General features: G+C 39.8%; 1 protein-coding gene across 1 annotated transcript in view; it reads right to left on the reverse strand.

Annotated features, from left to right (window-relative positions):
* LOC134005547 (adhesion G protein-coupled receptor L3-like) overlaps nucleotides 1–25962 on the reverse strand; it is a 154395-nt gene that overhangs the window by 61890 nt on the left and 66543 nt on the right. Inside the window, exons 4-7 of the mRNA XM_062444472.1 lie at nucleotides 24427–24441; nucleotides 20796–21596; nucleotides 6076–6429; nucleotides 2807–2910 (exon numbers count right to left, since the gene is read on the reverse strand). Of these exons, the coding sequence (XP_062300456.1) occupies nucleotides 2807–2910; nucleotides 6076–6429; nucleotides 20796–21596; nucleotides 24427–24441 (1274 nt within the window). The remainder of the gene's footprint in view (nucleotides 1–2806; nucleotides 2911–6075; nucleotides 6430–20795; nucleotides 21597–24426; nucleotides 24442–25962) is intronic.

The raw sequence follows: 25962 nt of genomic DNA on the forward strand, positions 1-25962 counted from the left end.
CTATCTATACCTAGAGTTACTTCGAAGGCCAAGAAGTATATCATTGCGTTAGTATGTGGGGTTAAAGGTTATGTTTAAAAACATTTTGAAGTACTACTAGTGTGTAGAATATCTTCCCAGTGGGGGAGCGAGTCTTGGAAGCTAGTGTTTAGGCTAATGTTAGCAGCTAGCTACAAACCCCAGACACCTGATATAAAGCTACATTTGCCAAACATACTGTTTAATACTCATTATAATGGCTTTTCTTTTTATGATAAAAGTGAAAACATACTGATTATGAACAAGTATGTGAACTGAGCACCCACACAGGATTATGTTAGAATGAAAGAATAGTTTAATCTTACATACTCGAAAAACAAACAATAAGCAATGTTGCTTCTTTACTTCATGAACTGGTGAGGGAGCTGACTTGTTGCTTGGAAATTGTTAGAGGAGGTATGTAGCCATTTAGGTTGGCTCTCATTTTAAAACAACTCAGCCGTTTCAAACAACATTAGACAATCAGTTGGAGCTGGCAGTTTTAACCAATTCATGTCTGACGTTGGCTTAATTAGCTAGCTGACTTTACTGTAGCTGATCAAATCTGCCGGTGACAGTTTTCATGTCAGCTGACGAAATTGACTGTGGCCAGATGGAAATGAGAGGCCTTCTTTTGTCTACCTGAAAAGACTGACTGAAATCAAGGGCCCATTGTTTAGTCAGTGAATCTGTGAGTAGTAAATCTGCCACTGTTATCATGATAACTGCATGTGTTGGGAATGGAAAGCTTGGGTTGTGGAGCTTGGCAAGTAGTCAATAATTAAACAATAATGGTCAAATTGTATCATACAGAGTTGCGTATAGTGGTGATAGGAAAGTGTTCCTACTTCAACATTTTGGTATTTATCTTGTGAGTTATGGAGGCATCTGTTTATTGGCTAATGAGACTTCCCACAAACCCTGAAAGGTTTGCTAACAAACTTCTTCTTTGGACCTGCAGAACATTTATATGCCCACGATTATCAATAGCAAGAAAATTATGTAATAGTTGGTCTCACTTAGGAACAGTAAGTAACTTACATGTGCAGTCAACCGGACTAAACAACACCACTTGGGTTTGATGTTGCAGTTCAAAGGTGAGTCACTGTCAAGGTTTAACATGAGCTAGACTACAACTAATAGGTACAGTAGGAAGAGCCTGAAAACTGCACTGACACCGACTAAAACAGGCCCATTCTGATTTACTCTGGTATCACCTGTGTTCATTGCCTGTGAGTTTATTAGTCAAGCCAATTATGCTGCTTAAATTGGTCTTCACAGAGGTGTATGCGAGGGAACGTGTCTTCAGAAGATGTTTTCTTTTTTCCCCTCCCTGCTCTCGTCTTTTAATGAGGGGAATTGAAGATGCAGGGTAAATAGCTCTGCTTTTTTCCCCTGTGTTTCTGCTTATCTGATGTCATTTCTTTCTCTTTTTTTATTCTCTACATCTTCCTTCCCCATTTTGTCTACTGAACCATCTGGTAATGAGCAGTGCCATACACAGGACAATGACTTTAGATTTAAAATAATTAAGTGCCAGATGGTCATTCCAGATATCTGACAGGTTGATCTTCATTAAAGTCTTCCTGTCTCCACAGCGACAGACATGCTCCTGAAGTGTGACTGGCTTAAAAAAAAGATTTATAACCCCTTTTTTTTTAAAATACACGCATTAATTGATTGTCACTATTTCCTGTACAATTGAACAAGTCATATTCCACATTATAGTCAGACTGCTGATGTCAAATTCATGCAGTAACGATTGAGGAACAGCCTCTATAGCATGTTCATCAACAACTTTGCTGTAGTTAATTTCTCTAAACAGCAGCTTGTAGTGGAGCTTTATTGTTCTGCTCAAATAGCACTGCGCTGAACAGAAATGCACCTGATAATTTCTCTCCCTTTTATTTTTGTTCCCCAACAGCCATTCTCCATCCGTATCTGCAAACTGCAGTTTGTTTAATGGGCCGAGCTTTGTGCCGTTGAGTAGATCATAAGTGTTATAACATGCACGCCTCAGGGTCCTATGAGTTTAAGGGAGAGCATTTTCAACATTGCCTGCAATTCATAACCTGGAACCCTGAGCCTCACTTGTAGTAACTTTCTCCTCTTCTGATCTGATTCTATTACAGATTTACACCTAGAAAGCCTTACAATATACAAGGCTTTGCATAATGGCTTGCCTGCAGAAGAGGAGATACAAGTTGTTTGTGCTTGAGAAGTATGGAATGCAAATAACCGCAGTATCATGCCATAGGATAGAAAGTGGTCTGGATTAGCTGTTACCCACAGCAGTCTATTAGACTATGGTGCTGTGGTATTGGTTTTCATTCCACCCCCATTCAACCACTCATGCCAATCACACACACACAGACACACAAGCATATCCCTTCTATTGAGTAAGGCCCACAGCTAATCAATGACATTAATTGACCAATTAAGAAGAGACAAAGAACTAAAGAGAAAACCCACAAAAACTTAAGTCCTCGGAGTACAAGCAATATACAGCCTTGATTTGTGCATTGTGAGCTGTGGCAGATGTTACTTAGAGCAAGCTAAAAGGGCAAAAGTTCATTTAAAATAAATCTCTTGAACAAATTTCCACATCAAAATAACATTTAAACTCAGTGCCATAACCTTCAGGCTAGCTTAATGCTTTATCTACAGTTGTATTCTAAAGCGGAATCATTGATGAATCCTGATGAGAAAAAGTAAGCTCTCCAAACCAAACTGGCTGTGAGGCTATGTCTAACACATTTTCTGCTTGTTATATTGTGCAGCTTGGTACCTTCTGGCTGATGAGGTTGACCCAGGGGGAAGTACAGTTGCTAAAGTCGGGTCCTTGGGGGTCCCAGTAGCCCTCTGGACCCACGCACATGTATGAGGCCACACCTAAAGAGGAAGGAAAAACAGCGGCTTAATGAGAACAATGCCCTCAAATGTATAAGCTCGTCTGTGGTTGTGTGTGTGTGTGTGTGTGTGTGTGTGTGTGTGTGTTTTGAGGGTCCATGCTGACAATACCAATCTTACCCACATTTTCTAATTTTTCTTACTCCTTTTTACAGAACGAAAGACTACACAATGCTTTTAGGCCTGATTCTTCCGTATGTCAAGGACTTTCTTTTTTGCAAAACCTGTCCAAATAAAACTGCGACAAAATACAATTCTTAAGTGATTCAATTAACGGATGTAGCGAAATGTAATTGGATGGTTTTATCTTAGAGAGACCGAAATGAAGTTGCTTCACTTGAGGCCAGCCGAGCTCGCCCAGACAATGTCTGTATTTAATCATTAAAAGTTACAAAGTGTCTGCAATTGTGTGACAGTTCGACTCTTGCATGAGGAAGAAAATGCACCAAAATAGGTGCCAATTAAGTCTGCCATAGCGGAATTCATTACGAAAGGTCAATTAAGCTGGTCTCGGAAAAAACTGTCTCTGCCGACAGAGATGTGGTTTTTCTATATTCCGTTTGAGTTTCTGTACAAATAAACCTCAAGATATCAAGTAAATTAAACAATGTGAGCTGTCATCTGTGGAGATTCTCTGACCCCACTGTACTTACCTTCAACTTTATTCATTGTAATGATTAAATTAATACATTAAATCCCAATACTGTATACACCCACACTTGAGGTTATCTGTTAATTTGCAATGACTCCAACTTACGTAATGTATTCAAAAACAACTTTCGCCTTTGACTTGTTCTTCTGAGAACCTCAAATGACTTGCATCTATATTTTCAGAGCTGACAATAAATTGCCTTTGCTTGTACTTAGAGAGAGGGAGGGGGCGGGTGTTGGAGGTTGAGAAGACCAGCATTACCAGATATAAATTTTGATTGACATATAATTTCCTTCCCCAGTCCACCTTGGACAGCCTTATGTTTGATGGGTTTATAAGATAAGGTACTCTGCATTTCCTGCTATATTGAGAGGCAGGAGAGGGAGCATGAAAGAGAGAGGGAGACAGAGGGAGAGGTGTAGGGGGAGACAGGATGACAAGCGAGCGAAGTGAGGTAGATGGAAGGGGAGCTCGAGGAACTTTCAAAGAGTGGCAGAGGAAACTCACACAGTCGTGTTCTGCTTGACAGTGTCGTCTGAAGAGCAGTGGCTTTGAAGAGTACGCCGAGAGGAGGTGGGGTATGTGTTCCTCTTATCTTGCCATATGACGGCTGTTAGTGAGGTCTCGACGGGTGCTGGTGTTGCCCATTAATGAAGCGTCTGTGTGCTGGTTGATGAAATGAGCTGATTTTTTCAGGCTTTGAGCCATATTTGAGGGTATGATGATGTCACTCGGCATTCTGGGGTGACTTGTACTATAAAACTTCACGATAGGGAAGTTTCAGAAGATTCCTCAACAAAGGCATATTTTGCCATTTTTACACTTCTGATTTGCATTACATCTCCTTTTAGGGTTTGCAATAATGTATTACAACCATTGAGTGACTTTATGCAACAATACTGTCTGGCAGCAGAAACCCACAGTGCTGAGGTTTCTAGGTTACCTTTGGGTAAAGTTTAAGCTTTAATTCTTCCTAATTTGAAGAATGCTGCATGATCTCCAACTTCAACATCAGAGCGCATACTTTAAAAATTTAAAGACCGTGCTCAGAAGCCAGGTCTCATTACAATATGAACTGCTCCTAGATGTGCACTCAGATAGCCTTTCTTTCTGGGACTTTTATATCTAAAGCAGCCAACATCGATTTTATCTTAATGCACTTGACCCTTAGTATTGATACAAAGTCAGACCCGGAACAACATATACAGAAACAAGTGGTTGGCTGCCTGATAAACAAAGCAAAACGGCCCTTTTTAAGTCCCTGACACAAATGTGTTTAGCCACTAATTAATTACACCAATTGTGTCCTGACAGACAGGAAACAAACATGGGTGTGTGGCACATGGGGTAAGTCATTATCATACAGGCGCAATGCTAAGCCATGTTTAGCATTGCATCAGTGAGTTGGGAATAAGGAGTGAGGCTTGGGGACAGTAAGAGAGAGAACGAGTGCTGCAGGGGGAGTGTAAACACAAACCAAAAAAACACACTAGCGACCAACATCAAGGCGAAGAGTCTCACAGTAGACCCCGTCTCCTAGCCAGAGTATTGACATCCTCACAGAGTGAATGAATAAAAAAACAACATATATATTTCACAAGGAGGGTTTTTCATTTTTAAACAAAGGGAATGTTTGAAGTTTTGGAAGATTAATCAGATTATGTGGCTATGTGGATTGACGTGTAATGTCAAACTCTTTTGAGGCACCATATATTGTAAAATGCTAGATATACCAACTAATGACACAAACAGATGTAGTGGGCAGATGAATGATTTATCGTATGTATCATAGGTGTGTAGATAGTGGTTCAGGGCCTGCTATAACCACAGCCTGGACCTGGATAAATGGCAGACAATGCATGAATAGATTTCCTTTTGTTTCCAAATAACTTCGGCTAACCAGGGGGTTTGTATAAGACCTGTAAGATCCTCTGACTTATCATGTTGTTGCCCCCTCAAACGCCTTTTTGGCAATTAAACACTTGTCCATGCCCTACCTCCAGCAGACTATTGTAATGCTTTCTTTACTGCTAAAGCCTTTCAGCGATTCCAGTTATGTTCAAAATGCAGCTGACTGTATTTTGCCTGGAACCAATAAATTCAGTTATACCACTCCAATTCTCTCAATGATCTCCAACGACATGTTGACTTGAACATCTTAATCCTACAAAAAGCTCTCAATGGTCTTGGCCCAGATTGCTTATCTGACATGCTTTCAGTATTTCGAGTTCCTTCCAAATCAAGTGCTAAAGTCTTTAGCAGTTTTCACCGACAGTATTCTGTTATTTCTAAAAATTGTTTAGCTTTTATATTGCTATTGTTGTATTTGTTTCATTTTTTGTATGTGATTGTAATCTACAATGAACTCGAACTTGTACAACGTTAAGTATAACAATATCTATTTAGGTAATTACTGATAAAAAATGAAATAATAAGAAATTACAATAAAATAAGATCCAACTTATAAACTACATTACAAACCCAAGATACATTACCTATTGTTCCAGGTGGACAGGGCATCTTGGTCACCATGCCCTGCTTGGTTTTTGGCCAGGAGATGTCCATCATCACCAGAGGATTGCAGTATTCCACCCTGACAGTGGGAAGTTTGGAGGAAGGCGGCAACCTGTCATCATCACCAGGTGCCAAACCCTCAACCAGTGTCTGGACCGGTGGCGCCACTGTTGATGTGGTCCTTGGCCACTGGGCGACTGCGGTTGTTGTTGTGGTCATCCTGGTAGTGGTCATCCTGGCTGTTGTGGACGTCATGGTAATGGTAATGGGTCGAGTGGTGGTCCTCGTCACTGCCGTTGTGGTGTCCATGTAAACCATCACAGAAGAGGAAGACTCTGGTGAAGAGGAAAGTATAGAGGGAAAAAAAAAAGTGAGCTGATGGATCCGGGCAAAAATGCAGAGCTGGAAAAAGATGATTGAGAGTAAATTTCTTTCCTTTTTCAGTCACACTTCATTTGTGTCATGAAGGGGAATTTATTTTGGTGCAGCTGAGGAAAAGACAACGCATGTGGGGGTTCTATTCTTCCCTACTCTCCATGTGTCAGTTTAAGGGATGATAGTTCAAAGAGGATCAAATGGAACTGGCAGGTGTGACTTGCATGGGCATGCATGGTGTCTAGTGTGGGACCCCCGCTGGCTAATCTAAAACACACACACACACCACAGATACACACACTTCCAGCTGTGTCGTCTAAATGTAGCTGTTGAAGAGGGCCTATCTCTTGAAGTCAATAGCTGGGTGTTGCAGCTACATGTTATTTCTGGTCAGGCGGGACAATCTGGAATACCTATTTCCTGGATCCGTGTCCTCCCTGTGGTTACACTCCAGGAGGTGCTTGCTAATGACGCTGTTTACCTGAGCTGTTGGGGACAAGGGGCTATCATAACACGCCAACCACAACCAACATAGACACACCGAGATGCACCCATACACTCGTTCAGTAATCTTTCCCTTCCCACTCAAGTGCACATACACCTCCTCCAGTCCATGTCATCAATCATCCCATCTACTCAGCCATTGTGTCCCCTTTACACTCCTTCCCCTGTGTCCCTGATTGGAAAATGGGGGCCTCAAATTAATTTAGCTGCAGGCTTTATATGAATGTGCAGACTTGGTTAAGCCACGGAAGGTCAGGGGACACAGCCAGAGACCATACTTCATAATATTTCTCCAGAAAGAGGGGTGTAGCCATGCTTTCTGTGAAACTGTGTGCTATGGAATATCTATATTAAGTCATTTTGCTGTATATTACTCATAAAACATGTGTATTGTTATTTTTTGCACAAAGATTCATCAATATGCGACACTGACATTTCCATACATCCTGATCTTATTACTGAGGGTGGTTTTGGAGAAGGCAGCTTGCTGTAGAGCCTCTAAATAAGTTCCCATGAGAGCACTGCTCACAAACACACACTTTTGGGAAAGGCGTTGTTTCCGCCTAATGCAGAGATACAATCAAAATGACAAAGGTGACAAATAGACCCAATCTTTGTATGAAAGGAGAGCCAAAATAAAATGTAATGAAGGTCGATTTTAGGTTGGCAGGAGTAATGGACACCACACATCCAGAGAGTTTAGATAACAGACAACAATGTTGAAACCCATTCAGATTCAATTTGCAATCAGACAATTTCTCTTTATGGTAAATTTGAGAGCAGTCAAATTAGCGTCATTGTTTTGGAATCGCAGAGACCCTCAGAGAAAAAAACCAGACCATTATCAGTGGTTGATTCATTCAACACTTAAGGGACTAGTGTGTAGCATTAAGTGGCATCTAGAAGTGAGGCTGTAGGTTACTACCAACTGAATACCCCTCCCCTCCTCCTTCCAAGCAAGTAAGAGAACCAAAGGTGGCCGCAAAACTTACATTCTGGGCTACTGTAGAAACATGGAAGTGCAACAAGACGGGCTCCATGGAAGAGGACCTGCTCCCTACAACAATTCTTATTTTTGGGTGATTATACACTAATGACAACATACTTATGAATAATATATTCAATTTCTGTCAAGTCTGTTCCGCTAGATGCCACTAAATTCTACACACAGCAGCTTTAACAGCATTCAAGACAGCTGAGGTTGATTAAATAGGTTGCCGCCACAGCAAGAGCTCCAGCCTGATTGAGTATTTGTTTTCTCTCGCTAACAAAAGAGTTTGTTGTGTTTTGAAGATCCACAGGCATCTTGGACACTCCTGTGGAGGCACTCCATCAGCAAAGTGGAACTATAACTAGAATCTCATTGAATTATATGTGAACTAAAGACACACAAAGCCCTCTGTTTTTTTACTCTCAGCTACCTGTTAATGCAGTCTAAATAACTTCCAAATGTCTTTCACAGACAGAGAAGGAACCAGTCAGCATAGTATACAACAGTAATATAAACAGGTAAACACAAAAAAACATAGAAAATATGCTCACAGGTGCATGAATGCAAGTATATAAGCACAATAACATGCTGCACACACTCGCAGACGCACACAAACCCTCATCAACCAACATAACCTGACACTACCACCCATAAGCAGCAAGGTTTTTCATACATTAATTTATTTGTAGCGGCCCGCCACAATATCAACATTGTCCGCCACATATTGATTTTCTATTTTTGGAGCTGCATGCCCTGGTCTCTCTCTCTCTCTCTCTCTCTCCCACACAAACATATGACAATGGACCCATCTGTGAATAGCATGATGTCACACCCCGGTACAATAGGTGGCGGCATGCACCTTTAACGTTGGTTTCTAGTTTGCCTGTAAAACCAAGGAGGAAGAAGAGGAGGGCATATGATTGTTCAGCTTACCCCCATGGAGAAAACAGCTGTCTGAATCAATCTGGAGATCACATATTGTGAACACTTCTGCACAAATTTGTCCAAAACTGATACATTCAATTTAACGGATAAGTTAGTCTATCCATGTTTTTAATACAATCTTGGAGGTCCTGCTCTTGAACTAAGTTATAAGCAAGCATGCAGGGCTCTAGTGGGCCTCCTGTCATTCCAGGGAGGATGTAACATTAATTTAATTTTGGGACAAATTTGGGATGAGATTTGGAAAAATTCAAGGATGCAAAAATGTGCTTTACATAAAATGATGATACAATTGCAACGTAATTCATTAATTCAGTTATTTATTTGTCCCATAGTACTCTAAAACTATATTTGCAATGGAGCACTTTATATTTAATCTTTTTTGCTTTTACCCCCACCCCCATGTCAGCTACTACCGAAATTAAAATCGCATTCTGTGGGAAAGACTGAACACGGCTTTAAAAAAAAAAAATCACATGAATGCTCAAGTAGGTATATAACTTTTCCATCGGCCAAGACATCATTTATATTCTGTAACCACCATTAGACATCATCATCAATCTGTACCACAGTGTATCCTTCAGCTGCAATGATCATGAAAATAGGAGGGAGAAATATCCTAAAGGACACCAGTCTATTTATTTGATTATTTATGAGAGGACTTATTTACGCATCTGCATTTGAGGAAATGTGATGAATCAAATATGTCACATCAACTCTTCGTGGATGGAGGTGGTATCAATTTCAGTTTAATTGAAATCAGCCAGTGGTGCTTCAACTGCATATAGTAAAGGGGACTATTTAAGTACCTCATGGAAATCTGATCATGGAAATTCACTGCTCATATTGAGGTCAGTAAAGGTCACAGTGCACAGGCCAAGATAAGCCAGTGGCTATATAGTGTGCATACAGGCCCATTAGGATAAGGGACTTATCGTAGTGGTCAGGATGGCTGATACAAGAACGAATCTGACTATGACAAATTTTTGCTGAGGGTGTTTGTAGCTTTAGCTGCCAAAAAAAGCAGCTGGAAGTGAGTATTTATTAACAAAATCTGGGACATGTGACACACGAACCATGTGTTTTATTAACAACATACTATAATGAAGAACTAGCTGAATGGTTAGATATTATTTAACATTTATAATAAGCAAATACATCATCCTTAATTCAGTAGACTCAGTGGTTTTGTCCTGCAGTACAGTTTTAGTTGGTCTGGTGTGACCAGTAGCTTATGGTGGCGAACGTTAGCTAACGTTAGTAATCAAATCAAATTGATATCACTGTATAATTGATATTTCTGAGTAAGTTCACTGCCTTTATGACTTTTCTCTTGTTGTCTTATTGTTATTGTAAAACATACTACATTTTATCATGTCACAGATAAAGTATAGATGATTTCATCCCAAGCTAACGTAAATGCACCGTATGCATCAGGAAACACGTTTGTTTGTTTCTTTCATTCCACTCACTCTCAGATATTTAGATGAGGTTTAGTGGCCACTGTGGCACACTTTTTATTTATTTCCAAAAATTATATTACATCTGTTGCTTTAAAGACACTGCCATTAGGCAATCTGACTGAGAGCGAGACCGTAAGCAGGAAACATGTCTTCTGGACCCATGAAGGCACAGAGAAATATGTCTTGAGGAAATAGCCCTCACAGCATGAGGTTAATTCAAAGTCACTGGGAGCCATGTCTAGAATGTAATTCCATACTTCCAGATGATCCCGTTGAGTCCGCTGCTAAATTATTTTTCAGAATGTTCTGTCTACACACAGCATGTTAAATATGATCGCAAAGACACACATGAGAGACAAAAAGCAGGAATGGCAAAGAAGAGAGTGTCCTTGAGCAAACTTGTATATCTTTTCCATGAGATGAGGGTTTTAAAAAAAAACACGGAAAGCCGGCAGCAGCCACAATCGCCTTGGAGACAACACAAGGACAATTTGTTTTGCTTTGACAGATTTCTTATTCTATCCAAAGGGATGAAGAGAGCCTAAAAAATAAAGAAAACCTGAGCTCAAGATCACCAACAAGGTGAAAGAGGCTTTGCTATGCTTCAAGGGACTCCAGGGTGACCTGAAAGGAACATGTGAATGTGTGGAGCATTTGTTGGTTGTTGAGTTTCGGGCTAAGATAAAAAAAAATAAAAAAAACCCACAAAACTTTAGACCATAAACTGTTTGGAACACTTCTTTAATTAGGATTTGGTCCTGGGATGTGTTTAGATATTGCACAATGATACAAGATAAAGTTTAAGAATATAATCCATTAAAAAGGCCTCAAACCTCGAAGTAATTTATCTTCTGTGTATGCAAGATCCATTTCTTTCGTAAAGGCATTACAAAGTCGATTAAAAATGAATAGTGCTAACACCCAGCTATCAGGTATTCATGAATCTTAAGCTAAGGGGCTTAAGAATGTTCGCACACCTGAAAAGGCGACCTTTTCACTCATAAAAGACGTGAGAAAACTTCTGTGGGCACTCCAGTTTCTTCTCATTGAAACACCAACTCCACTCATCTTTTACGCACCGCTTCTATTGCAACAAAAAAGAAAAAAAAACCCACCAAACCCATGAAGTCTGTCTCTACCGCACACAGAGCTTTGTGCTTCATTTCAAAGCATTCATTTCTAACTAATTAGCCTCTCTCTCTGTATCCCATGGCTCGTGGCTTCCACAATTAGATAAGCCCGTTCTACTTCGCTCCAGGAAAAAAAAAAAAACCTGCTATGCTATTATGAAATGAATCCGGTTTATATGACTTGCCATTTCCGCACCGAGAGCGGGCTCGTCGGCTCTGAGAAACTTCTACACTCGACTCGAGATCAAAAGAGGTGGAAAGGGCTTTCGGGGGGTAAAAATGAAACAAGCGTCAGATGGTAAAGTGACTCTTCAAGCCTCTTGCTGAACCCAATTACCTCCTAATTTTAGTATTTGAACCTTTATGCACGGTTACATCTTCAGTAGGCGCTTTCGAAGACTGTAGAAAATATTGGACAGCCAACGTGTGATGTCACCAACTTTCTACTAGCCTGTTTAAAGTCGGAACATTTCTGGGTGCTGCTAGGACATGTATTTTTAGATTAAAGCGCACTTAAAGCCTAAATGCATGATCATGGCTGTTAGCGGGTCTTTCAAAAAAAATTTCAACCATGTACTTGTTTAATTTGGCCATTTGATCTAAGGGTGTTGCATTACCTCTATAACTCAAGTTTACTTTACTCAAAGTTAAGCGTGATGTCAGAATTCCTAGGAAAAGAAAGTGAAACTATCTTTATCCTCATCATTAAGTATTGACAGTTTTGGACACAAGTGCTAACAACAGCGCCGACTATAGGTCGACTGTTTACTAGTGGAGGTAGATGTTGACCTCTTGCATTGGCATTATCGGTTGTTTGTAGCCTTGGTGTTGCTAGACCAGCACATTTCTTCAAGTCCATTTATATTCTTTTGAGAGTTGGTCAGCCCAGAAACTGTTCAGCTCGTCCACTTTAACCGAGGTGAGTTTCTCATGCCTTTTCTTCCATGGAAGAAATACATTTCTGATGGTTGAAAACAAGTCAGAAACATCTGTCTAAGTCTTTCCTGCAAAAACAGACCAGGGACTGAATCATCTGTCAAGCAGCCAAGACTTATTGGTGTCACAAGATGTCAATATGGTGAGATAAAAAACCCCCAATGCCAGACAATATCATTTTGACTGCTTCCAAAGGCCTGACAGGAGAGTGAGAGGATGAGACTGCACTTAAGACATGCATGGGCAAGCTACACAAATGTGAGATTTTTGTTATACTTTAATGAAAGTCCCTCCTGTTTCTATTGTGAAACTTCTGCAACAAAACAAGTCTGAAAAATGTTTTTTTAATAAGCCTTAATGTAAATTTCTATATTTACATCCACACAGAGGAAAAAATAATATAATCTGATTTTATCATTGCATCAAATCAATATCTGCTTCATAATGGAAAGATCCACTTAGCTTATCAAATCCCTGATGTTTATGTCATACGATCCAACCAAAATGCTACACATGCCAACGTGTGCTGAGGAGAATGGTTGAAAAATAAAATGATGTTTCATCATCATCCTGTCATTTAATGGAGCCTTTTGTAGCAGGCCCACAAATGCATCAGAGTGCAACTGGGATACGGGTGGTAGTGGTGTGTGTGTGTGTGTGTGTGTTTTAGGGGTGTGTGTGAGGTAAATTATGCAGCCAGACATCCGGTAATGCTTCGATATTATCTGACATGATGAGAACCGTAATGGATGGGAGCTATGCATTGTTTGGCAATTAATTTCTCATTCCCAAGCTCTCTTCCAGAGACTTGAGAGGGCATCTATGGAGGTCACGCAGCGCTGGGAGAAGCAAATGCGACGAGCTGATATATATGCACACATGGACACAGGCCCGGAGAGACGCCCACTGTGTTTGAGTTAAATGACAGAGGAGACGTGAGCAAAGCCTGCTTGCCTGTGCAATACAGTGAAGTACTGTAGGGTGAATTCACTAGGAAATGCATGCAGACAGCAAAACACAAGTGCTGTTTTGCCTAATGTCCACGTTCACTGTAATAGCATTTACAAAAGAGGATTGAGTGGCATTTTGTATGTATTTATTTAATATGAATAGTCTTAGAATCCAAATACATTATGCAAATCTGCCTTATTATCTTCACGTGTAGTATGAATACTGTACACAGACTGATGCACACAGCACTATTAGGATGTGCACTAAAACACTCATACTTCACAGAAATCCTTATTTAGCTAGATCTTTTGAAAGCTAAATGGATGGATGTTGGATTCAATCTTTAGTCTTAAAGCCAAAATTTGAGTCTCTTAGGCAACTGACAAGGCCAAATATCATCAAACGTACCAGAAGAAGCAAAAAGGAGGAAAGAGGTGCTGAAGCACATAAGCAGAGGGGATTTCAGATTCACTAGGAGTAAAGGCGTACTCCCAAGGTCTCAGCATTTGCCAAAAAAACACTGAGGAAGGCTTTTCAAAAGACTGTCAACCAACAGTAGAATGGGCCAAATGGAGAGGGCAAAGCTGTGCAGAGAAACTCTGACACGGGTGATAGTTAAAGATGCTTCAGAGGCCCTCCAATCAGATTTACTGGGCTGATTGGCCAAAATAAATCACTTTGAGCGGGTGCGCCACCAAGCCTGTTAAATTTAATGTGGCAATTTTTGGGCTCTAGAGAAACTGCCACACACAGACACACACAGACACACACACACACACACACACACACACACACCGGGAGTAGAAAAAGGGCAAAGAAGAAGAGAGGATCCAATACACTATAACTTCAGCTACAAACATTTAAATGGCATTTTTTAACTGGGTTTCAGCCAATAATTCTCATTCATCCATGAGTTTCACATCAGACAAAAGTCTCAGATTTTTACTATAACTGTGTTTTTCACACTCTCTTTCCCATTTCCACACGTCAGGAGAGATGGATAGGGTGTTGGCCTTAATTGAGGAATTGCCTGCCACCCCTCTCACTACACAGGTGATCTGTGTATGATTTCTGGATCAAGGTAGAGCTGCCAAAGCCCATGATGGATGGCCAGTCAGGAGGAGGGACGCCAGACAAAATAATATGATATATAATGGGGGGTATCACACAGAGAGAACCAACATGCCAAATTCTGAAACACTTGAGATAAAAGATTTAATTCAAATGCCATATCAGACATAAAAACATGTTCTGTAAGATCAGAAAACACTAATGCGGTAGCCTCAATTATATTATATGTTACAAATTATTCTTACACGAGGGGATCTGGCTCAAACATTCAAAGACGCTCTGAAGCACTAACAAAGCTCTCCCTGTTGCCATGTGAAAAATCTAAAGCTGCATTACTAACAGAGCCCCATTGTGTTGCAACATTAAAGGGTTTGCGAGAAGACTGCATTTGTGCATGTGTGTGTGTATGCGCACGAGTTTGTGTGTGTGTGCATATGTGTGTATACATGTTGGAAAAATCATTCTAAACTATAATCCTAAACCTTGCACTTTCCCTCGAAGAAAACTGCCCTCTGCAAAAGGTGCACCAGGCATTCGATAAGTGCGCAGCCTGCAAATAAGCATGTAGCCTACATTCTTAAGCCCCAACATCAAAAAGGGCTTCATGCAGCATGTAAAGGACTGGGTTTTTTTTGTGTGTAACAGTGGCATTTAGTGTGAATTGCTAAGCACGATATGCCCTTATGCTTTGTAATCAAGAAAAGATTGTCTAAGATGACATATGACAACTGCAGGCTGTCAGTATGTAATAGCATGTCAAGGTATATCAATCAAAAGCAATGACAGGCACTGGAACGATAGTGCATAAGCAATATAACCAAATGGACAACCGTTTGTGCCTTTGAGAGCACCCTGAGTCACACTCAGATTATCTCCACAGACTCTGCCAGCCTGCATTTACAGCTTAGACACTCTTAATCAATTTAGCATGTGTCAGGCACTTCTAAATAGAGCCAAGACGGGCCTGAGCATTCACAACATTGGCTGTTTCGGCATTAAGGTTGGTCGGCGCGTCTGCGAGTTCCCTCCAGGCCTGCGGTTTTGGCAATATGCCTCGGCCAGATGGCAACATGTGGCAAAATTACAAGAACGCCAGACAGTGAATGTATCTGTGTCACCAACTGCGCCGTGTCATATGCACGAATCACGAGCCAAACGAAGAATCACTTCCACTGTCGCACATTCAGAGGTTGCCTCGCTGAAACGTGATATGAAGGGAAGACCCCACAGACACTAAAGTAACAACAGACTGATTGCTGCGTTCTACCAACACTCCTCAGCACACGGGGGTTTGAATATGTTAATGTCAATGATAGTTATCATTTAAATTCTGAATATACCACGACAAATACATCCAAGTCTATGAATAGTCTACAGAGTACAATAAAGTGGGATTGAAACATCTAAGATAACACCAACAGGCTTCTTAAACGTGGTGGATTTTTATCTTCTGAAGGCATATTAGTGCTGCAGACAGCGGTAGCAGGTGTATGAGACGGAGGCAAATTTTCTCATGTGGCTGCCTTTGTCTTTGCAGTCTGGTGGAGTGCCTCATGCTTATTGTGACAGACAGTGCATCACAAGTGAGGACATGAGTCAGCTTTAAGAAAAGTATAATGCATTTAGCTATAGCTATAGAGGGTAAATTCACAAAATCTGGTTTGTTATGAGGGTTTTTATGTTGTTAGAATATATATAACAACCTCTGATAGGACATCAATATGTGTTTACTAAGACTACATATCTAAAGTAGCCCAGTTGCAGTTCATTCGATTTGCATAAAATGATGCAGAACTTAAGATTTTGGCTGCTGCACACAAGGCATTTTTGGAAATGCAAGTGGAAAGGCTGTGTGAGGACATATTAGTCAAATGGCCTGCTGTTGTCAGTTCAACAAAGAGATCAGTGACTGAGTAGTGAAAAATTAGTGTGGGAGATTTACGGTAAAAGTTTTCCTCTCTTGTGGGTGCTCTGTTCATCTCTCTCCCCCTGCGTGTGTCTGCTATAACAGCGCTGCAGATTTTTACACATCTGGTTTCCCCAGATGTTACATTTCAGAGGCAGTTTCCAGTTTCTACAGAACTGAAGACTCCTTTCAAAACTGAAGACGTCTTTGGGATGAGAGGCCGAAGTTCAGTTGCTCTTGACTTACCCATACCAGACAGTGTGTCATGACCCTGAATATGCTAAGTAATTTAGACAGTGGATGAATGGATGGATGGTTTGTTGAGCACTGAGATGCTTTCAGGAGCAAATTGTACCGATAATGTGATGAACAGGTTTTGAAGGAACAATACCATTTTTTCTATGGGTGACTGCCTGGTCTGTAGCAATTTTTCTACTCGCTATTTTGACACTGATTTCATGGAATTCCTACATTCATCTGAATCAAGCATCACCTTTATGATTTTTGAGCTGAATCACATAGTGATAAAAGAAGCGAGAACACTCATCGGTTCTGGAGAATGGGGTCATGGACATTCGGGAGGCATTGAGTCTCCACAACTGTCAGAAGAAGAACATCCTCCAGAGAGGTCATTGCAGCCTTTGTGAATGAGTTTTAATACTTTTAAAATCATTGGTACTATAAATGTTACATTTTTCTTGTATGCTACTGACTATTCAAGTGTATGTGCTGTATGTTTCCTTTACATATTTCAAAGAATACCACAGAGCAATTTATTTCAGTTGTCCTTGCACATTCTGCTCTGAATATAATCATGAAAAAGGGAGTAATGGTAAGCGAGCTTTTATATCTGGCTATTAATAGCAATCAGTGTGTGTGTAGCACCTTTAAAATTGCAGTGAATTTAATATTTAATGGAGTTGTCATGGAGGCATAGATCATCTGTCCTTGAAATACCCGATTCGTACAAAAATATTGTTCTCTTTTGAATAGACTACAACAACTGTACATATTAACACAGTAAGTATTCCAATTGCAGAATGAATATCATAATGTTATTAATATTTTTGTGTCAGTGAGAGAACAAAAACACTCAGATCTGCGTTGTACCAGAAAACTGAGTCAATATAAAAAAGATCTTTTTGCTGATAGAGATCAAAAAGCATAAAACCTTCCATAATTAGTCAAGATAGGATAGTCTGAAGTCCAAATACTATTTATTTTATTTTATTTTATTGTTATTTTAACCATTTTCAGATATCATTACCCTGTCCCTGCCTAATGCTCTGCACCATGTGCTCTGCTCTGGGCCGTGTGAATCTGCAGACAGTGAGCCCCAGCTGTGGGTCTGGCCACGTCTCTCCTGCTCTGTTGCCCATACTCCATGCTCCAATGGTACGGCAATTCATGCATGCTCATGGAAGTGGAAGCGAAAGTGAAAATTGGCTTGTGTTATAGCTATTATAGAATGACACCTTTCAAGTGCCGTGATCATGACACTGGATTAAATTTCAGAAGATCATGTTTGCAGCTAATGGAACTGGTTCGACTGGTGATATTTTGACCTTACTGAATGACCGCAAAGCTCCAACTTCACATCATTAAATTTGGGGCCCCTAAAACTATGCATGTTCCTTTTTAAATTCAATCATTTTGTTCCGTCCTGCTCCTACACACCTTTTCTGTTTTTTCACAGCAGTCATTGTTGTGAATTTGTGACCGATATTTCTAGTTTCCCCACATTTACCTCTTTGATCTGCGCACATCCTCACTGGAGTAGCATGTAAATGGAACAAACAATATGATTTGCTGCAGCAAATACAAACTAATTTGTGTTCAGTCAAGTGGTTGACAGTGATTCTGATTCAAACAATTTTGCTGAAAGGATCCTACCATCTAAGAATTTAGGCTCCATGTGAGACAACCGTGTGGAAAATGTGCACAGCCAGCCAGCCACAACAACTGCTTTAACCAGAATCAGTCAGCATCCTTTATATATGCTACTGTAGGGGAGTTGATCAAACTAAAAGGTTTATTACTACAGAGTTCATTCAATCACTCTTTCATTCCATATCAGTCTGTTTATCTGACATTTATATTTGTACTTTGACTCCATCCATCCACTTAATGCAACATTTTACTATCTATATTCATGCAGCAGTCTCCCTGCTTACTGTTTGGAGGGCAGCCTATTCTGCACAACAGCAGCCAAACACACAACTCAACATCTCACCAGGAAGTCTAGTGCTGTACTAAGAACTTGCATTTGCGTGTCAAAGTGTGGATGTTTGAAAGTGTCTGTGCACATGCAAAAGTATGTGATCACTGTTAGAAAGAGATGGAAAATCATTTAATACAAAAAGGACATAACAAAACCATTTCACTGTCCTTAACTACAGCAAATTATATTATGGGTAGCTGCGTATCATCAAAACCAAACCCCTTTAGCATGGTCACTGAATGAACGAATATATTATGGGATATGTTGGAGCAGGTCTCAGCATATACAAAAGATTTGGGATAGAGCAGCAGCCGGCTAAGGAAAATAAATTAAATTGGCAAGCGGCAGGTAGAGAAAGCTCCGGAGGAAGAGAGGAGAGGTAGGGACTTCACAGTCAAATAACTTGTGACATTTTTGACTAGCTGTTGATGAGATAGCACAAAGAATTACCTTTGTGTGTCAAAACTGGTCCTTTTTTTCCATTTCATGCTTCCCAACAAGCACCAATTTATAAAAAGAACAATGGAGTGGAGGAAATTAGACTTTTCAAAAGAGTTTTTGTATGTTTAATGTGAGCTTGTTCCTTTGTAAAGGCAACGGCTAGAGTGAGTAAAACAATCTAGCTTGTGGCAAAAGCAGGAAATGTGAAAAACTGTGAGTGTCAAATCAGTGCATTATGTACCATAGACTTAAAAGATCAAATATAATGTATTATTTTTGCACATCATAAAGATTTAAATATTGTCAAATCATAGCTCCAAACTAGATGTGATGCCACAATATACTCCCATATGTACAAGTCTTGAACTCAAATTTAAGGTAAACACAGCAAAACTTTCTCTCATCAGCAGATTCATTTGAGACAGTCTTTTGGGTCGAACATACATCTCTCTGCATAGTGAAGATCAAACATCTAAGTGATGTAACAAAAAGCAAAACATGTTTTTGACTTTAGGGGAACTTTAACTTTGTTTCACTTCCATACTGGTGATTAATTAGAAATACAGAAATAACACACTGAGCAGTGTTTCATATAGCCAATTATCATCAGCCCACACTGTCTTGAGGTGCTACATTTTATATATTTATATTTTTATATGTCTTTCTTCTTCCTCTTCAAAAAAAAAACTTTAAGTGCAAAAGCTTGCCAATACAAAGTGTTGGGTGAAACAAACAACATGCTGATAATTTAGCTCCTCTTGGAGACTTAAAGTTGCAGGGCTAAAAATATGATCCGTTCTCAAGGTAGTTCTAAAGGGAAGGGGTCATTGAAAGAAAAAGAGGTTATTGCTTTGAAAGCATCAATTTGTCAGGTAGACTGTATAGCAATCTGCAAGATCATGAAACAGGGTGAAAATGGGGGTTTGGCCTGTTGGTGTTGCTTTACGGACAGGGTTCATCCTCTGGGAAGCATGAATCTGAAACTGCAAATCTGTCAATTACATTTGTTGGGAAACATTGAAAATTGAGGCTGGGTAGTTCATGCAGAGTAACACAGGGTGAGTCATCAAAATTAGCAGGGATCAGTCTCTTAGGACCAAGAATGATATTTGACACTGGCCAATACATTTGATTGTACTACTACCGGACTACCAAAGGGAATTATGTTACTATCGTCATGATCAATCAGTGATAACCCTTATCCCTGAAGTATGGGAGCTCATTGCACAGTTTGGCTACACGAGAGGAAGAAGATCAGAGCAAGGTGGGCCCCCAAGCAAGCAGCAAGTGCGAGAGGCGGTGTGGGGGAGGCGTTAAGTGACTGCAGGGGTATCGGTTAGTCCTGCATCCTTTTGTCTTTGCTGTCAATCAAGGCATCAAGGCCAGGCAATCTTGCTTGTAATCAAAGTAATCGAGGCCCGTTAGGGGCTCATACAGCCAAAAGGTTTAGTGTTTCGTACACCAAACAACACAATATCTTACCAGTACTACCTGTGCCTTGCCACTATCCCGTTGCATAAATAATCATTTGAATGCAAGCTCAAATGTGCATCATCTCTCTAATTTTCAACAAAAAACACATAATCCAGATTGTCTTGCACCTCAAAGTTCATTCAGCTGTCATTTCCATTTGCATGTCATTTTCCATAGAGCTCTATTTTGCACATTGCACCCAGCCTGACTCACTGGCACTGGCCCTAACACTGAAAATGATGATAGCATAAATATATTATAAATATAACATGAAAGAAATAATTAAGTTGGTCTTACCGAGTCTGTTGTCCAATGCCCCAAAGTCCAGTGAGTACTTCACGACATGGTAATTGTTCCAAACGTACAGCAGATTGTCTCTGGGATTGTAATCCACGGCAGCGATGTACTGATAGGAGTTGGGGAACGGGATGTCTAGGAACCCATCTTTGCTCAGCTCTGTGTTGTAGATATAGTCAATCTTGTTTCCTGTTGCTTCATTGTCATCATCCTCATATACTGACTTCACCACATAAAGGATTCCACAGATCATGAAGGCGTTGGATGCTGATCGCTTGTCATAAGCCGTGTCCCAGGTTCCCTCAACACGCAACGTGTAGGGATTGAGCTGGCTGATGACAATCCGCCCATTGTTCTGCTCAGTGGCATAAATCACCCACAGGCCATTTTCGTCAACGGCCAAATCGATGTCGGACTTCCCTCCCCAGCGGTATGGTGATGTGTCATGGTAGTTGGCATTCGCAATGATGGCCTCGCCACTCTTGATACGAGTCCGCAGGTCAAACTTGACAATGTTACGTGTGCGCTCCTTGTTGAAGAAGAGCGCCCCATCATAGACCACAAAGCCTGTGCCATCGACACGATGTGGGAGTTTGTAAGTTGTTGTGGGCCTTCCAGCGATAAAGTCTTCTTTGGAGGAGTATTCAGTCAATGTGTCGGTGCGGTAGGGTGTCCAGGGCATGTAGTAGATCTTATCGGATGCTTGGAGAGGGTCTTTGCACCAGGCTCCAGACTGGTGGTCTGATTCAAAGAGGTGTTCACTCTGGTACACCCTTCGCAGAAGCCCTGGGCACAGGAATACTGAGGAGCCAAAATAGGGGAAAAACAAGTACAGAGTTACATTGGCAGGTATTATAAATCAATAAATAGCACAGCAACTGGATGTTAAAATCCACAGCTTATTCCTCTCCACTGTGAAGCACTGAGATGTTGAGTCACACCATTTTAATCAGTGTTGGGATGATCAGATTTAGATTGAATGCAGAAAAGATTACTGATTGTCATACGAAAAAAATGTAATTAGTAATGCAATTCATCGGATTACTCCAAAGCATGTAAATTAAAATTAAACATGAAATAGCCAATATACAAACACAACCACAATTTTCATTATTTCAAGCTGTGCCTAAAATTCATTAGTGTGCTCTTTTGGTCTCAATTACTCATTGCAGTTTACAATTTTTATATAAGATTCTTCTAATTCAGTTAGAGTCTGACCCTGAAGGCAATTAGCTTACAATGTCACTGAATGAACAGACTTAAAGAGTTTGCAGGGGGTGTGCGAATAGATTAAGTGAAGGTTATCTCTTTTGACTTAATGTAGAGCAGAAACAAGTAAAAGGATGTAGTTAAACCTTACCACAGGCTGACTCTCACATTAACATTTCAGTTCTTTTCTGTTTTCTGTTTGTTTCAGAGAATGGCTTCCCTGTTCATCCATACTAAATTTAATATAATTGCACAAGAAAAAAAAAGGTTTCATTCTTTTCTTTCATTGAAAAACTATGGTGGCAGTTCTTGATGAATAGGATTAACCCGAAGTTAAAAGATTTTGATAAATAGCTATGCTATAATTATTGGCTGAGGCAGCCCTTTAGGAGAAAAAGAGCAAAGCAGAAAAAGCAAAACTATAGTAATTACATCATCTATATAATGATTGCTTGTCCATTATTTCATCAAAATGACATTTTTAGTCTGCGGCATGATTTACAACACCACACACAATAAACTAATTATATGTGAACTGGTTTGTACTCAAATCTGATAAAGCTAGGCCAAGGCAATACAGCTGGAACAGGTCAATAGTGGGCACCATTTCTAAAGCTGATTTCAGTTCATTATGGATTATTTTAGACTGAATCAGTTATAATTATCTGATATTCTAAAAACATGACATCTGAATTACGGATTTAAAGACTAAAAATAAATAGTAAGTTATGCATTTCAATAAAATGATAAATGTCATCCTTTTTTCTATCTATGAAAGAGGTACAAAATAGTGAGTTCTGTCAATAAGGAAAGCCTGTTAAATGAAATAAAACATTATCACTACTATATTGACTAAAACAGGAAGATGACAATTATTTATTAAAACTGCAAATATTTAAAGAAGGAAATACATTCTGGACAGCCAGATAGAAAGGAACAATGAAGAATTTAGACAGTGGAGCTGTTCCTGTTTGGACAGGTTTGGGCCCAGAGTACATCACAAATAAAAGTGTGTGTGAAAGCTCTTTTCATTGCAGTGGGCCAGCAGCCTGACACTGCGTTGACAGGTTCTAGCTGTGGATCCATTGAGAAGTAAGAGCTGTGTGCTCTGAGGAGCGGGAGAAAGAGACAGAGAAAACAGAAGCTTCTTTTCCTTGTAATCTCTTAAGATTAAACATGTTGTCTACCTGCAGGTGAAACATGTGGCGAGATGCGTCCTGTTGACATAGCACCTTGGCACACATCTCGGCAGTTGCTCTGCTAAATGCTATGAGGGCTGTTTCTATGGTTGAAAATGACGAGATGTGCTATGGTACAAGGTCAGAGTAGGTTTAGCTTTGTACTGACAGCGCACAGGGCTCTGAGGAGTTTGTACAATATGCCTTTTAAGGATGGAAGCACAAAAATGGAGGAGTGAATGAAAGATATTAGAGAAGTGATACAGAGCAATCATGGCTTTCATGGGGAATTTCACAAAAACTGTTACCACAGCAGTATAGTCATCTCTATAAAATGTTTTTAATTCCCCCTACACCTTCATTGCTCATTCTCTTTGCCACAGATTCCAGTGATATGCCTTAAATTAATGACTACTATGAAACTTAAAATTTATCGCATGCTATTAAAGCAGAACTCTTGACTTTTGTTTAAAGATTCCATTTCCAGTCTGTCAAAGGACTCAGAGATGTATTTCCCGCTCATTTAAAAAGGTAACACTACGAACACACAATGCTCTTGGGGTACAAGTGAAATCTTAGCACATGTTCTGCAGCATCATGCAGTGCTGATAAAGTAAGAATATGACTGCTATGATCTGTCTCCAGTATTGACTTGTGAGTCCCTGAAGGTTATAGCCATCATCATGTTAGAGCTATAATCAAAAATGCTGACAGCTTATTGGACGAACTATTGATCACCCTATATGGCCCTCAACTTTAATAATATGCAGCTGATAAAGCAGAGTTGGAATAATAATAATCTTTGGAATAAAAACATCCCAGGATTTACGGATTTTAAAGGAAAGCAGCTTTGACCTGACCAGACCATAGCCGAAAGATTTATTGTACACTGAATGTGACAATGTAAAAAAATACTGTCAATCTGTGATGTTACTGATGAATGAGGAATGAAGGCAGGAGTCTTCAGCAGTTTTCACTATTTTGAATACAAAACGAAAGAGAGAAAAAATATCCTGAAAAAAGAAATTAATTGCTCATTAGGTATATTTCCAACACTGGTTCCCTGAATAATTTAATTTTCCCCATGAATGACATTTTAAACCACAACAATGAACCATACAATGAGAACGTACCTACAAAATGTAAAATAAAAATCTGCTGTAGCAACCCATCACCTTACAATGCAAGCACATACCCAAATGAAAATGCAGGTGGGAAAAGAAGAGTTGTTGGCATTTAGTTACCTTTTTGTTCCACTTCTATTTTTAGGCATGAAAGGGAGAAAAAGAAACAAAACAAATAGGGAACAGATTAATGATGTGATAATTGGGAATAGTCTTTATTTCATAACAGTCACACAAAAGTACAAGAGGAGGGTTAGTGGAACAGCCTCACAAAACATTTAATCGTAAGCCTTGAGGAAGAAGGAAAAAAAAGTACTGCGTCACATATGAGCCTGTGGGAAAAAGACAAATTAATTAGTTCTTAGAAAAAATTTGGTACACAATTTGTTTCTTGCAAGTGATGGCAGTGTGATGGGAATATGTAAAGCAGATGTAGCAGTCAATTTAGCTGTTCAAACATTCAAGCATATTACCCTTTACAATAAAGATTTTTAGTCCAAGGTACAACTGAGAGAAAAACATACCATCTGTAGTCTCCAAACAAAAGTGTGTAATTTATGACCTAAACAGGCAAATGATCATTAGCATATATCTGCCTCAGTTATGATGTAAAATGATGTAATGATTTTAAATTGATTCATGCAACTGTTATCATAAGAATATAATGGGCAATGTCCTTCATATGAATTAACACTTAGCTCTCTGGATTGAAATTGAAATTGAAAACCTGCACAAACACTGGCATATTTTCAAAAATGTTCACCAATAGTTGCACATTCACGCACCAAGCCGACATGAAGCATTATGTGTCTTGTTACCCGCATCAAGAACAGAACTTTACATTTTTTAGCTCTTTTTTTGGTCTCCACCAAAGCCTGGAAAAAACAGCTTCATCTAGTCATTAACTTTGTCTGCTATTTCCTGATGGGGAGGTAATGTACCCTCGTTTTTATTCTAGCCTGTAAAACCAAAACGAAATGAACTAAAACAGTAATGTCAGGTGATCATTAACTATCAGCGACTCCTCTCACATTACACATTGTCAGTCATTCCATTGTTAATATAAAATACTGATTAGAGCACCTTTAAAAATACAGTGCTGCATGTACTTGTATGTATTGATTTTTGCAATAAAAATGTGTTTTTTTCATATCAAATGTGAAGAACTGCAGTTGTAAGTGAAATGTAAAAGCCATTTTGTTTCTACAGCTCAACAAGTATACTGAATGGTGGCTGAAAAAAGGTTGAGGCCAGTATATTTACACTCGATATATCCCTCTGTGTGGACTGGCTTTTATGTCAGTCATGGCATTTTGCTGGTCTCTTCCATTTGTAGTAGGGGTTAGCATCCACCCAGCGGTCTGCTCCTGTCCCTTCCCCTCCAGTAATCCCGGTTCTAATAAGAGAGGATTAACCTCTGTTACCAGGGCTTACAAGAGTCCGCTCCTCCAAACGGAGAGTGCAACAGAGTGAGGTATGGAGGTCAGTGCGTAGGGGTGGGGGGTGTAAAGTTTGAAAGATGGGAAAGTTATTAGAGGAGAACAATATAAATGCAAGGTGTTGAGCCCATGGAAAAGAGAGCGTGAGACAGGGCAGTGTCGGGCAAGGGAAAGACCAAAAAAAGAGAAAAATAATGGGGAGGGGAGAACCTTTCAA

The sequence above is a fragment of the Scomber scombrus genome, chromosome 23 (genome assembly GCF_963691925.1).
Source record: "Scomber scombrus chromosome 23, fScoSco1.1, whole genome shotgun sequence".
Lineage (NCBI taxonomy): Eukaryota > Metazoa > Chordata > Actinopteri > Scombriformes > Scombridae > Scomber > Scomber scombrus.